The sequence below is a fragment of the Rhinopithecus bieti genome, unplaced genomic scaffold (genome assembly GCF_001698545.2).
Source record: "Rhinopithecus bieti isolate Rb0 unplaced genomic scaffold, ASM169854v2 scaffold_28281, whole genome shotgun sequence".
Classification (NCBI taxonomy): domain Eukaryota; kingdom Metazoa; phylum Chordata; class Mammalia; order Primates; family Cercopithecidae; genus Rhinopithecus; species Rhinopithecus bieti.
The window spans coordinates 2,265-18,507 of NW_016812303.1; the positions used below are offsets into that span (position 1 = coordinate 2,265).

General features: G+C 33.2%; 1 protein-coding gene across 1 annotated transcript in view; it reads left to right on the forward strand.

Annotated features, from left to right (window-relative positions):
- Window positions 1–805: 805 nt before the first annotated feature.
- The window catches only part of LOC108544635 (low-density lipoprotein receptor-related protein 1B-like), a gene marked incomplete at both ends in the record, with an annotated part of 92,193 nt that continues 76,755 nt past the window's right edge, over window positions 806–16,243 (forward strand). The window contains 4 exons of the mRNA XM_017895864.1: window positions 806–899; window positions 7,204–7,320; window positions 7,433–7,552; window positions 9,260–9,379. Of these exons, the coding sequence (XP_017751353.1) occupies window positions 806–899; window positions 7,204–7,320; window positions 7,433–7,552; window positions 9,260–9,379 (451 nt within the window). The remainder of the gene's footprint in view (window positions 900–7,203; window positions 7,321–7,432; window positions 7,553–9,259; window positions 9,380–16,243) is intronic.

The following is a 16,243-nucleotide window of genomic DNA, read 5'->3' on the forward strand; positions in this document are numbered from 1 at the left end:
AAAATGCAATTAAATTAAATTAATTCAAATTACCTAAATTAGTTTGACTAGATATCTCTTCCTGATATTCCTGATAGTTTTTAGCACCATTTAGTGTTTGCCAAACTTTTCCTGTAAAGGGCCAGATAGCAAATATTGTAGACTTTTCAGGCCACAGGATCTCTGTAGCAACCACTCATGTCTGCTGCTGTAGTGTACAAGTAGCCCTTCAGGGCTGCTGTGGTGATTTATTTACACCTGTGATCCAGCACTTTGGGTGGCCTAGGTGGAAGGATCACTTGAGACCAGGAGTTTGAGACCAGCCTTGGCAACATGGTAAAACGTCATCTTTACAAAAAATACAAAAATTAGCTGGGCAAGGTGGCAGATACCTATAGTCCCAAATACTCCAGAGGCTGAGGTGAGAGAATCTCTTGAGCCCAAGAAGTTGAGGCTCCAGAGAGCTGAGATCACACCACTGCCTTCCAACCCAGGCGACAGAGGGAGACCCCATCTCAACCAACCAGCCAACCAACCAACCAACCACAAAACCAAGTAGCTCTTTATACAACATGTAAATGTGAGAGCTTGTCTGTGTTTGCAGGTCATCTCAAGAGGTTTTCCTGAACAATATGCTCTCCTGGAAGATCATCTTGTAGCTTGCTGCGTAAATAGTTCCTATTGTGGAATTCTCCAAAATCACCGTTGTTCACATTTGCAGAAAAAATGTAGACTAGGCTATATTGCCAAATTTTAACATATCCATTATATAGGCACTGGGTTCTTCAACATTTTTTTTTCTTTTTTCTTTTTTTTCTTTTTAAAGTTTCGTTGCAAAACTGACAAATGTATTCCATTCTGGTGGAAATGTGACACTGTGGATGACTGTGGTGATGGATCTGATGAACCTGATGACTGTCGTGAGTATACTGGCAAATGTTGAAATTTAGAATTTAGAGTCCCTTATATCCCAGACCTGCAAAATTGAAACTACACCTAAAGTATTGCCTTCTGACACTTTTCCAAAATTGAAATAGAAAATTTTAAATGCCATTATTTAAAATAAAATAAAATTGTTGCAATATCTTGATTATCTCTCTGATAACTGTTACATTTAGAATGGCGCCATCAGCCATTTGTGTTAGATTTTGTTTCTCAAATTTGATTACTTGTGGAATAATGACATTATTTCATGTAGTGATCAGTAGGGTAATAAGCAGCATTAATTTGACTTAATATGTCACCAAGTTAGAAGAAAAAATGGGCAAGTTTCCAGAATGTCACTCAATGACTAAAATCTTATCTTTAAGAAATGTGATTTCTCAACTTTACTGTCAGCATTGAAATCCTGAAAATTCTTTAAAAGTCTGATTTTTCCAATATAAATCATTAGATTGCCATTAGGTAATTTAATTTGTTCTTAGCAATTGCTCTAAAGTTACTACCAATTATGTTTGGCATTTGACTGTAATTGGTGTGGTTAGCTGCTGCTTTTTCAGCAATCGTTGGTAACTTTGGTTGTAATGGGACATCAGCAGACTTTTCCTTGATAGTCTTGCGTACTTCACTCCGTCGGTCACTCCAATACTTCACTGTCAGGTTGGAGATGCTCGTAGTCAATCATAATTCCCTCAACATCCCAGTACATGGTTGCCATGATTTGGCCTTGACAATTGAGTTCAAAATCCTTAGGCTTGCACTGCAAAAAAAAACAGAAAAGCTGGCTACCTTCTACTGTAGAGCTTGCTACCACCTTATTATAAAGCTTTTACAAATTTAGGGCATATAGATAGTTACTTAGATAGACTATATTCCATCTCTCTGGTCACAAGAGAATTCCAAGTCTGTCACACATTGAAATTATTTCATATAGCATATATGTTTGAAAGCAGTAAGTAATCAAATCAATGAAAAAGAAAAAAATTATGAAAGTCATTGCTTTTCTAATATAATCCGTATGTTTCTGAAAGATTCACTGCTCTTTGATTTTTTAAATACAGTTTTTGTTTTTTACTATGATAGACAACATATAAAGAGTAGTATCTCTGTGGGATAGGTATACTATTATGTCTGAATTATTATTTTCAAAAAACTTACTAAGTTAAAAGGAATAGCAAAAGAAGAATAAATTATTTTGGTGACCCTACTGAGATTCTTGTTAAGAGAAAGTTATTACTTTCCCCACAATAAAGTAAATTTTCTATGATAACAGTAAATACACTGAATGCAACTTATATTTGTAATTCTTAGAAATAAACAAAAATGAATACGTTACTTTAGTCCTTTAATTAAGAAAATGATCTTTCCTGTCTAGATTCACTGTCCTCTGAGAAAATTTCACTATAATGACCTGCAGCTCCTGACCTCTAGTTGTAATTTTGACTGAAATTTCATCCTGGAACCACATTGATATGAAAAATTAACTACAGCTTTAGTATTAGGCATTTTTCACATTTAACTCCTTTCAGAATATATGGTCATCAAATATTACTTTAGTGCCTTTTTGAGGCACTGCTGTCTAAGAGACATCTGTTATCTAAGAGCTTCTCTATGATCTTTGTTTTGATTAAATACTAATATCTACATTTTTAAATTGACAAGTAAATTTCTATATATTTAAGGTATATAGCATAATTTTATCATATATGTATACATTATGGAATGGCAAAATTATGCTATTTATCATATGTATTACCTCACATACTTAGCTTTTTTTGTGCTGAGAATACTTAAAATCTATTCTCTTAGTAATTTTCAAGTGTGCAATATATTGCTTTTAACCATAGTCAACAAGATGTACAATAGATCTCTTGAAGTAATTTTTTCCATCTAACTGAAATTTTGTGTCTTTTGAACAACGTCTTCCTAATCTCCCCAATCTCCAGCCTCTGGTTACCGTCATTTTATTCTCCGTCTCTATAAGTTTGACTTTCTTAGAGTCTACTTATAAGTGAGATCATATGGTATTTGTCTTTCTTTGCCTGGCTGGTATTACATAAAATAACGTCCTCCAGGTTCATCCATGCTGTCACAAATAACAGGGTTTCCTATTTTAGAATATTGAATATTATTCCCTCATGTATATATACCACATTTTCTTTATTCATTCATCCATTGATGAACCCTGTGGTTGATTTCATATCTTGGTTACTGTGAAGAAAGCTGCAGTGAACAAGTGAATGCAGATAGTGTTACAACATAATGATTTTGTTGTCTTTGGTTATATAGGCATACCTTATTTTACTCTGCTGTACTTTACTGTGCTTTGCAGATACTGTATTTTTCACAAACAGAAGGTTTATGGCAATGCTGCATCAATATTGTCTATTGGTGACATTTTTCAACAGCATGTGGTCACTTTGTCACTATGTGGTAATTCTCACACTATTTCAATTTTATCATTATTATGATCATACTTGTTATGGTGATATGGTCAGTATTCTTTGATATTATTAATACTATTATAATTGTTTTGGAACACCACAGACCATACCCATAAAAGACAACAAACTTAATCAATAAATATTGTGTGTGTTCTGGCTGCCTACCAACCCACTATTCCCTCTCTCTCTCCCTCTCCTTGGGCCTCCTTATTCTCTAAGCACAACAATACTAAAATAGGTCAACTAATAGCCCCACAATGGCTTCTAAGTGTTCCAGCGAAAGGAAGAATTTCACGTCTCACACTTTAAATCAAAAGCTAGAGATTATTAAGCTTAGTGAGAAAGGCATCTCAAAACACAAGATATATCAAAAGTTATGCTTCTTGTACCACTCAGCAAAATTATGAATGCAAAGGAAAAGTTCTTAAAAGAAAATAAAAATGCTACTGCAGTGAACACATGATCAGACAGTACAGATGACTTCTTGCTAATGTGGAGAAACTTTCAGTGGTCAGGATAGATGAAGTCATCTACAACAGTTCCTTAAGCCAAAGCCTAATCCAGAGCAAGGCCCTACCTAACTCTATTTAATTTTGTACAGTTTTTTTAAACACAATGCCATTGCACACTCAATAGACTACAGTATAGTATAAACATAACTTTTATATGTACTAGGAAACTAAAAAAAAAAATGTATGACATGCTTTATTGTGATATTTGCTTTATTGTGGTGGTCTGGAACTGAACCTCCAATATCTTCTAGGTAGGCCTGTATATATCTAGTAGTGGGATTGCTGGATCATATGGTCACTACGTTTTTAGTTTTTTGAGAAACCTGCACACTGTTACCCAAAATAGTAGTACTAATTTACATTTCTGCCAATGAAATACAAGAAAGGCATCTCAAAACACAAGATATACCAAAAGCTGTGCTTCTTGCACCACTCAGCAAAATTATGAATGCAAAGGAAAAGTTCTTAAAAGAAAATAAAAATGCTACTGCAGTGAACACATGATCAGACAGTACGGATGCCTTCTTGTTATTGTGGAGAAACTTTCAGTGGTCAGGACAGGAATTAATAACATATAAATGTTTTCTTTTCTTCACATCATTGCTAACGCTTATATTTCTTTTTTTTTTTACAATGCCTGACTTAACAGATATAAGATGATATCTTATTGTGGTTTTATTTGCATTTTCCTGATAATTAGTGATGTTGAGTATTTTTTAATATACCAGTTGGCCATTTGTATATTTTTTTAAAGAAATGCCTATTCAAATCCTCAGCTCATTTTTAAATGAGTTATTTTGTTTTCTTACTGTTGAGTATTCTTTATATATTTTGGATATTAACCCATTAGCACATGTACTGTTCGCAAATATTTTCTTCCATTTTATAGATTGTCTCTTTATTCTGTTGTTTCTTTTTCTGTACATAAGTTTTGTTTTTTTTTTTTTTAATTTGAAGTAATTCCATTTGTCTATTTTGCTTTTGTTGCCTGTGTTTTAGAGTCATATCCAAAAGTTTTACCCACACTAATGTCATGGAACTTTCCATCTATATTTTCTTCTAGTAGTCTTAAATGTTTTTATTGGTTTCATTATCTCTGTGAGCTTTCTTTTAGTATAGCAAATAAACATTTACTTGTAGTTGATGGGTCAACAGCTTTGAATATCTGTAGGCATGACACTTTACTTGAGAGTCATGGTGAAGTAGAAAATTATATGCAAGAGTCTACAGAATGCTTAGATTTCACTTTCGGGTAGATGCATCATCAATACCTGCAAACATTAAGAGCTGCTGGCAATACTTATAACTTCACCTGAGAAGACAGGAAAGTCTCATCCCAGGGTCCCATACTTGCAAACTTACATACTGTTATTTATATAAATGTAGTTAGGAGGGATGCATCAAAATTCTCTGGTATCACAGATTTGTTATAATGTTTCTTATAATACTCTAATACATTTAATATTATTCTAGAGAGAGATTTGAAGGTCAGATGGGCTTCCAAGTTATTTCCAAGCATTCCTTTAATAGTTGCAACCCTTTTTCTGGTGGAGAGTTGTTTTGATAGCAAAGGAGTATTAAAGAAAATTATATACAAAGCAAAATGAAATAGAAGAAAGGTACACGTTTAAAGTATGAGATAATTGTGTCATTCAGTTTAAACATTTAGTATGATTAATTAACAAATGTTATAGATTGGAAGCAAATAACTTTCAACATTTTAGAACTCTCTTCTATGGAAGCAAACCATATATAGAGTTATTTTTAAAAGAATGTTTAAATTTTTATGTAATATTGTAATTATAAAGCATAATTTATTTCTCAAAAGAAGTTTAAATGCTATTTATTAGTGTTTCAGTCACTGATTTGCGCTAATAAAGATAATATTAATCTCAAAATCAGTAATGTGCATTAAAATTATTAGTCAAAAGATAAGTGTTTTATTGCAAACACCATAGTAGATTTGAATTCAGAGTCTGATACTTNTTAAATGTTTATGTAATATTGTAATTATAAAGCATAATTTATTTCTCAAAAGAAGTTTAAATGCTATTTATTAGTGTTTCAGTCACTGATTTGCGCTAATAAAGATAATATTAATCTCAAAATCAGTAATGTGCATTAAAATTATTAGTCAAAAGATAAGTGTTTTATTGCAAACACCATAGTAGATTTGAATTCAGAGTCTGATACTTAAAAGTTGTGCATGCTTAGATGAATTATTCATATTCAGTAAATTTAGTTTACTCATTGCTAAAATGGTAATGCCAAAATAAGAATGTTATGATGCGATTATATTAGTAACTGTATGTGAAGGGGTCTAGCCCAGTGCCTGACACATAGTAGATCCTCAGCAGATCCTGCCTTATTATTGTTATTCCCAGATAATATGATAAGATAAAATGCATTATCACTTAGGAGTTACTTGTTATAATATATGTATAGTATATAAAATATTTACCATTTATAAGATATTGTTCTCTTGTATAATAATAGGATTATAGGGATGAATATTGACAAATCTGATTTAAAATGTGATAGATATAGAAAACATTTGCTTTACATTGTGCTAGAGAATATGTATTGTGGGCCAGGTGCAGTGACTCACGTCTGTAATCCTAAAACTTTGGGTGCCCGAGGTGGGGAGATCACCTGAGGTCCAGAATTCGAGACCAGCCTGGCCAACATGGTGAAACCCCATATCTACTAAAAATACAAAAAATTAGCCAGGCATGGTGGTGGGTGCCTATAATCCCAGCTACTCGGGAGGCTGAGGCAGTAGAATTACTTAAACATAGGAGACAGAGGTTGTAGTGAGCCAAGATCACACCGCTGCACTCCAGACTGGGCGACAGAGCAAGACTCTGTCTCAGAAGGAAAAAAGAAACAAAAAAAAAAAAAAGAAAAAAAGAAAAGAAAGAATATGTGTTGTGGTCAAATCACACACACCATAGGCCAAGTGATCCAGGAGAAATTATTTCTTAAAAAAATGATATTGGAATAACAGTTTTTGTTACAATAAATTTCATTCTGCAACTTAACCTCTCAATATCACTTTGTTAAAATTAGGAGACTTTTGTTTTTTAATTTTTTTAAAAAATCTGTCTGTTATTAATTCTTACCTTCTAAAGTATGGTTTATTAAATGTTTTCTGGAAGCCATCTGAGTTGCTCAAAGCTAAATATCTGATAGCTATCGAGATGAGAGACATTCACATTGTGTTCCAGGATATATTTATTATAGTAAATCTCTTGAATGCCAGAAAGTCTCTGTTTAAGAAGTTGTGAGGTAAGATTGCTATTCCACAATATCTATGCTTTCTCCCCTAGCTGAATTTAAATGTCAGCCAGGCCGATTTCAGTGTGGGACTGGACTCTGTGCTCTACCAGCTTTCATCTGTGATGGAGAGAATGATTGTGGAGACAATTCTGATGAACTCAACTGTGGTAGGTGATTAAATTCCTAACTAATGAACATAAGCTTAATTCTCAACTGATTATGTCTGTGTGATTTAAATTCAGACACATATATTTTTTTTCCTCTCTCTCTATGTTCTAGACACACATGTCTGCCTGTCAGGTCAATTCAAGTGTACCAAGAACCAGAAATGTATCCCAGTAAACTTAAGATGTAATGGGCAAGATGACTGTGGTGATGAGGAAGATGAAAGAGACTGTCGTAAGTCAGCTCAAAATGCTCTGTCTTGTCTTAACTTTGACTCCTAACTAAAATAAATCTAAAAATTATTACTATACTTCATAAATTCATATGATGTAGATAAATTAAAAATAAATTATGGTCAAATAATTAGAAATAGGTGCCAACTGGGATAGAAGCTCTAAACAAAAATAGAGAAAATGAAAATATGGGCAAGTTTACTTTAAAATCTACCTGGAAATTATGACAAACATGAACAACATTCATTCATCCACATCATCCTTAAGATAAACATCAAATACAACATGGCAGTTGATTACGTTTTTTTAAATGTATACTTGCCCACATTAAGTAGATAAAGGTAATTTACTTCTGTTGATTAATCCGTTTCTTAAAATTAAGTTATTTTTAATTAGAGAGTTTTTTCTCCATGAAACACATGTTGTACTCATGAAGAGACATATAAAATCTGGGTAAAATAGTCTAACAAAAGTTTAACTTCTACAAAGTTCTAAATAATGCTCTATTTAACATATCTTAACGAACTATTTGAAAGAATAATAGTAAAACATTTTGTTTCTTTTCATCTCATATTTCCATCTTCCGTCAAAATTCAAATTACGTTAAATGGAAGGCAAAACAGTTTATACCATGTACATATATATGCACATAGGCTGGCATGCACATGCTTGCATACGCACTCACACATTTTCAGATTATGTGAACAATGGAGCACCTGTCAAGTTTCAGGGTTTCAACAGAACTGCTGTCAGCATTTCTGTCTTGCTGAAGTTTTATTTTATTCCTCTAAAACTTTTATCAGTAAATAATGTGCAGTCATCCAGCAATTTGCTTAAGAGGGTGCATTCAGAATAAAGTCAGTACCAGTTCTTTATGGTTAGCCATTCTAGAAGATGATGCATGGAACTGAGTAGGATTTGTGATGCAGTTTACAGTCTAAGTTGGATGTTCACTTCCCTCAAAAACTCAACACAGGCTGGGCACAGTGGCTCACGCCTGTAATCCCAGCACTTTGGGAGGCCGAGGCAAGTGGATTACCTGAGGTCAGGAGTTCGAGACCAACCTGGCCAACATGGTGAAACCGTGTCTCTAATAAAAATACAAAAATTAACTGGGCACAGTGGTAGGTGCTTATAATCCCAGCTACTCGGGAGATTGAGGCAGGAGAATAGCTTGATCCTGGGAGATGGGGGTTGCAGTGAGCCAAGACCGTATCACTGCACTCCAGCCTGGGCAACAGAGCAAGACTCCATATATGTATAAAACTCAACACAATTCCTAGACATTTTGATAACCTTTGTACTTTTTATTTCCTTATTCACTTAATGCCTTCCAATTTTAGTATTTTGAGTTTACAAAATGTGTACCTATGAATTCTTATTTTTTTCTGGAAGAAGACTTATTTTGAACATCCCTGAATTCTTAATTCTTAAAATTAGTGTTCAAATATCTAATCAACAGTTTTTTGAAAACTCTGATATTTATCAGTGTATCACTGCAAAATATGTTTTCTTTATTTTACTGGAGAGGATAGAAGGAGTATCTCATAAGAAATTAAAAGTTAAAATTCCTCACCTTCAGAGTCCTATTCATTTAAAGACAATACATTTTTTGATAAACTGTCTTAAACATTTGTCTATAAAATTTGTTTTTAATAAATAAATATGTTCTCCAAAGCTACATTTTAATAGCAGTTTTCTTCCTAAGCTGAAAACAGCTGTTCTCCAGACTATTTCCAGTGTAAGACTACGAAACACTGCATTTCCAAGCTGTGGGTTTGTGATGAGGATCCAGACTGTGCAGATGCATCAGACGAGGCCAACTGCGGTGAGTGTTTGTGACTCAGGGTCTTATCTCTCCGTTTTTGGGTCATCATCTGCAATAACCACAGTGAAGCAAATTTGAACACAATTCTTTTGAAACTAAGGTCTTACCGGAAAAGGTTTTGTCTCTGTGTTCCCAGACTCATAAAAACTTAGGTTAGCTACTTTACAAAAAGCCTGGAGAGATAAGATAGAATAGTAAGTATTCTTAATATAACCCAGAACTTTATAAAAGATAGACTAAAGAGGTAGAATAAAACCATTATTTTCTTATATTAGAGTGTGAACATGCTAGCATTAGTATTTAGTGAATAGAAATAAGGAAACACTATATTCACATCATTCTGGAATTCATTTTTTTTGCTTAAATCCCTAAGATTTTGTAGTTATTCAATGATTATTGTATGTCATTCTTTAATAGAATACAGTGTGAAAAAAGATAACAAAAAGCATCTGTTCTGTATTAGTAGATGACAGTGATCATTTAAGCCAGCATTTGCTTTTGAAACATAAATATTTTCACTTAAAATAATTTTATTTACAATAATTTCTTCATTGACATTGCAGAAATAGAGAATATATTTATTTTGTTTAATATATTTGATTCTATCTTAAAACTGTTAACACTGAGACAGAAATCAGAGTATTTGCTATGTGTAATTCATTTTATTAGCATTTATTAACATTAATTGAGCCTGTTCTGTAGACAAATATGCCAATTTGGCATTGTTGGATAAGCAAAAAGCATTTCATCTAGTAATTGATTAGAAAAGACAAACTTTGTCCAAACTGGATAGGACTCCCAGACTTCATAGAAGTGTGTTAAATGCATTTGCTAGATTCCACAGTACTTTCATTGAACTTTTATGGGGAAAATGAAAATAATGAAAAACCTTTAAGTGCTCTGAAATTTCATTTATTTTGAACAACACTTATGAGCTACATGTATAAGTGCTGGCAATAATAACATGTCTTTAAGTGATTTTCCTAATACTATCTTCTTATAATTGGGTCTTTAGAATATGCAACCAGTATAGCTTACCACAATATCATAAAACTACCATTTACCCCTTTGTAGAATTGGTTTTCAAAATTACTTCACAAAGCCTCAAACTGCATTCATCACCAATTTGTCCATAGCAATTATCAAGGACTTTTGTGGGCTAGTTTATATTACTGGCAAGTTTGCTCTGTTGTCTTTTGCATTTTCACTTACCAAACAAAAGTGGAATGATGACTTGTTAACTCTGAACAATTTCTGGACTGGAGTGTTATTTCTGTATTTTCCTCTCCTTCCTTTTCCTCACTTTAGCATGATTTAACTCTGTTTTGGTAGATTATATGCTTCAAATAGATTATCATCAATCACCTTAGTAACAACAATACCGAATATTTAGTTGATGGTAACCATATGGCCTGAGAAATATGTTAAAAGCTTTAGAGTGATTATCTTACTTAATCTCTTTATTACTCCTATTTCATTGATAAGGAAAGTGGGCAAAAAGAGGTTCTGTAATTTGTCTAAAGTCCTACAGCTAGCAAGTCCTGTAACTGGGATGTGACTCTAGGGTTATTGGAAACCAAAGCATCTGCTTTGAACCTCTGTGGCTACAGCATAAATACACTTCATTCTTTCCATATGAAGAGAAAAATATATTTAAATGTTTTCAGTAGTGAGGTTGTATAGGATTCTCCCAGCCACTAGCATTGCTGTAAGTTCCAGACCAGTGTACACACACACACACACACACACACACACATACAGGGGGCAAGGATGGAGGGTTGTCATCTGATTTGAGTTATACAATTTTATTGTGCACAGGTGCTAATTAGTGTAAAGGAAATTCTATGTCATATCTTAGTACAGCATTTCATGCCCCTTATTTTTGAAAGGGATAAGTGGCCACCTTGTTTCTTTTTGTCCTCAATAAATATAGAAATGTTACATATTTATGCTAATTCTTTTAACACTCCCTGGGATGATTCTCCTTCTGGTGTTTTTATTGAATGGGAAAGAAACATAACACTTTGCAAAGGTCCACTGTGTTATGCCAAGTCCTTATCGTTTGACTCAGTTCTGTGTCCTTATGTCTAAGAACCGCTCTTGTCTAGAAGCATGGGTGTCTTTCACTATTTCATATGTCCCATGTCCTCAGGACTTAGCAGGATGTAGAGTAGGATTGCATTAAGTGTGGGATGAGTACGTAACCTATTCCCTCTTGCAGGATCTCTATTTAGAATCCATTTTTATTTCAGTTTGTGTCCACAGTTTTCTTAACCCGTGCTATGTTTAAGAGGAGATTCTATTATGCTCTTGAAGTTCACCTAGTTGTTATCTCTTACTTCTCAGCACCAATATTTGTATTTATCTATAGTTCCATTATCAATAGGATTATTTCATTTCTAAAGTCTGAACATTGTAATTTGTTCTACCTTGACATATTCTAATTTAAACAATTTGTTTTGTTTTTATTTAAATTATGTAAAGAAAGCAATATAGAAGCAAGAGAGAGAGAGAAGCACTATGAAAAAAATGAAGCAGAGTAACTTAACACATACAAAATATATGTATAGTGTAGGGAATTAATAATCATTGTAAATATTTTTTAAATTCTATATTTATATTTACTGAAATACCATGTTTATTGAATTTAACCTGGTATAATTGGGTCTATGAGTACTCACAATTTTAACAACAAATGTTCAATCTATGAAAAAATTGTATGCTAATGTATAATTTAAGGAGACTTTGAATAGATGTAAATTCAATATAGTATAGGAGACCAGGGTCAATAATTTAGTCTTGGTGAAACTTTGGATATAAATTTTAAAAATTAAATTAACTATATAACTTCCCATTTTATTAACGCCTAGTTTTTGAGATGGCTGAATTTATGAATCTGTCAAAATGTACATTTGGCACATTTGGATTAAATTATTAAAGGTCTTTAAAGAACATCTTGGAGCTCTATTTTTGCCTGAGTAAGAATTTAAATCTATGCTAGCCTCTTGTTCATGACAAGATAGTTAAAATTCATTTTGTGAGTTGTTAATAGTTTGTATAAAATCACTTCTATTTGCTCGAAGGTGTCTGCTCTTTTAAACTTTATACCAAGGGAAAAACAAGTTTTAAAAAATGTACATAAATACAATTATATTAGACTGTGGAGGCTGGATGCTGTTGTAGGGCTGTTACACTGTTTATTACAATCTTGGGCAAACACCAGGTTTGAATGCCTGACCAAAATAAGTAGAATATCCCAATTGTAGCAGCTCCAGAATATTTATTTGGAATTTCAACTTCAAACTTTCTTCACCTTCAGCCTACTCTATTCTATTTCAAGAACTAATAGAGGATTTAAGAATTTGACAGACTATACTAGAATCACATGTCTGCTTAGTAATCAGAGTTGAAACTTTTCTAAAATTTAACTCATAAGATGGTATTAGAATCTGGATCTTTCTATTATGTTCTCTCTCCCCAGTTTACAGTTTAGATTCTTTTACATTCTCAGTGCCTCTAAAATATTTTCTCTTTTTATCAGCTATTTTCTGTTTGGTCTCTAGTGGTCAACTCTGCACTCATGCCCCATCTTTCTAGCACCCACTGTTGCTCTGCCATATGACTCCTCTCTGTCGTCTTGCTTTCTGCTTATTTTCCTGCATCCTTTCATCTAATCTAGAATTCTGAGTTTTCAAAAAAGACTCTTGCCTCTAAGTTGATTCAACCTCATTTGCTGCTTTTGTGCAATCTCAGTTTATAACTTGCTGTTTGGCTAATGATCTTTAATTAATGTGTTAGCTATAATCACACTAACTAGAGCTCGTGAAGAGAACTTGAACTTTTTACAGTGTCTTTGTATCTTCTGCAACCTGGCTTTCCCAACATGACACTGAAAACATTCAACCAAAAAGACAGAACCTATCAACACGTGCTTTTATTTTCCTTTAAATATGTGATCAGGGAATTTGAAACTCACTACTCAAGCTACAGTTATAAGCTATAAGCTTGCATTTATAAGTTATAAGCTACAGTTCTAAGCTTATAAGCTACAGTTATAAGCTATACAGTTATAAGCTATACAGTTATAGCTATAAACTATAAGTACTCTTATTACCTTATAACTGTTTTTATAAAGTTAAAGCAAGTACATGTTAAATTATAAAATATTTCAGACTGGGAGTGGTGGCTCATGCCTGTAATCCTGGTACTTTGGGAGGCCAGGGCGGGAGGATTGCTTGAGTCAAGGAGTTCAAGACCAGCCTGGGCATCATAGTGAGATCCCATCTCTACAGAAAAAAATATATATATTTAAAAATTTGCACCTGTAGTGTCAACTCCTCTGGAGGCTGAGGCTGGAGGGTTGGTTAAACCCAGGAGATTGAGGCTGCAGTGAACCATGATTACACCACTGTACTGTAGCTTAGGTGACAGAGACAGACCCTATCTCAGAAAAAAAAAAAAAAATTCACACATATGGACTTGTTATATAACAAGTATCATGTTATGTAAGTTATATAACAAGTGTCATGTACTATTTTTAATAGTTTTAAAATTTGGTATAAGATATCTCTTTTAATACATTTAAATTTCTACAATAACACTAAAATCCTCCTCTTCCCTTCCCCGTTCTTCTTCCCATTCTCCTGAAGTGATCATGTATTATTCGCATTTATTATTTTTTACTTGTACTATATAATTATACAACTCTGTAAATATGCATATATAAAATCAATATATAATATGTAGATGTACTTTGTGAATATACTTCTATTTAGAATAACATTTAGAAATTGTTTGTTCCATGGTTTCAAGATAACTTTTGGAGGAAAGCTTCATGCTTTTATATACAGTAAAGATAATGTACTTAAATTTTATATCTTGGAAAATGGTCCACACTTACAAATATTTTGTTAAGACATCTGTGTAGTATTTTTAATCAGTATTTCCCAAATTTAAATGTAGGCTATAAATATATGTACTATATTTTGACTAGCAAACAGATGATCTGAACATCCTCAGTGCCTCTATCCTGTGTGGCTGTGACTTGTGAATGAAGCGGGTATGATGGGGGGTGTTGTTGAGGGAGGCTGCTGGGAGACAGATTTTGAATTTTCTAACATATGGTATCACAGTATCTCTCTATCTAGATATTTAGGAGCATGGGATTATGTGCCTTCCTGTTAGCAGCTGGAAAGCAGAAAGGGCCTCCTATCCACACAGTCTCTGGAAACTCATTCGTCTCTGATGGGGGTTGGTCTGATCTTCACTCTGTGCTCTAATCTGACGGTGAAGTGCAGGCATCCTCACTCACTGTGGGTTTCGCTGTCTTCAAGTCTTTATTCTTGATGAGCCGCTGCTTAATCTTATGTTGCTGTTGATATATGACACTCTGAGCCAAGATCCTTACAGAAGCACATGATCCTGTAAACCTCCTAGGTCCTGTGAGGAGCCAGGAGTATTGCCTCAAGCTTATACTTCTAACTTCTACCCACTTTTAATATCACAAAATAACTCCTACATTTTAAAAAATGTTGTGTGCATCCACTATTGTTTCTCCTAGAAGCTTGGCCTTTTCCCATGATAAATCCAGGTGAGTGTGACACTTATCTTTCCAGTGTCTTGGTCCATCCCATATCAATCTGAGAGCTGCCCTGATGTCTTGAGAATATGTGCAACTGATCTTTCTACAACTTCTTTCTTTCCTTTTCACAATCTCTCAGGATCCAGAAGGGAACTTTACATTTTCTACCTGCCTGAAAAAAACTTCTGGTTAATATTTTACTCATTGTTGAGATGACACTTTCTCTACTTCTCACACTGGCAATTTAAAAAAAAAAAAAAAAAAAAAAAAAAAAAAAAAAAAAAAAAAAAAAAAAAGCCTGTGGGGCAGTATAATATAGGAGAGATAGAAATGAAAACCATATTGTTTTACTGCTTTCCATTTCTTGGCATTCTATACTTATTTGATCCCAGATGAATTGTAAAATAGCAGTTAATGACATTCTATGGAATCACTATTTCTCAGGATGTACTTTGAACATTTTGTCTGGTATGTATGTGTGACTGGTATCTGTTGATTGATTTTCAATCTAATTCTAAAACTTTTAAAAAATAATTGCATAGCTCTATCTTGCTTCTTTGAAATCATGATGTGTACATATGCTAGTATCTTTTCTAATGGAAGCTTTGAAACATAATTTAACTTCTGTTATATTTCTAAACTTTTAAAGTAGTTGTAATGAAAATAAGTATATTTTTCTACAAACTTGGTAGTGTGGGGAACTTATTTTCTATGTGTAAAGCAGGTTCTGTTAATTCAGTAAGTTGTTTTTGTAGTATTATTAGATCACTATATTTTATGGTAATTTTTTGATATATCATGTGTTTTTCTTTCACCCATTTATTTGTTTTGCTAAATTTATTCTTTTCCTCTTTTGTGCTAATGATTTTTTGTATGTGTGAATGTATTTGTGTATGTATATTTTGCTGCGAGAGAGAGGGAGAGAAAAAAAGAGAGAAAGGAAGAGAGTGTGTATGTGAGAGAGAGCCCACATAATAGCACTTATTTTGCATTGAAATGTTTTGGTTCTAATAGAACCCTTGAAGGAGAGCCTAGCCATATGAATGGGACCAGGAAATTGTCTTCTAGCTTTTATAGGAAAAAATGAATGACCTATATGGGAGTCACTAAATAATCTAAGTGGAATGAATACATTAAGTTTTTTCATAGCTTTTATCCAATGACTTTGGTAACTTTTGTGCATTGATTCTCCAACAAAAGGAGGTGCAATTATTTCTTGATCTTTCTTTCTTTTCTTTTCTTTTCTTTTCTTTTCTTTTCTTTTCTTTTCTTTTCTTTTCTTT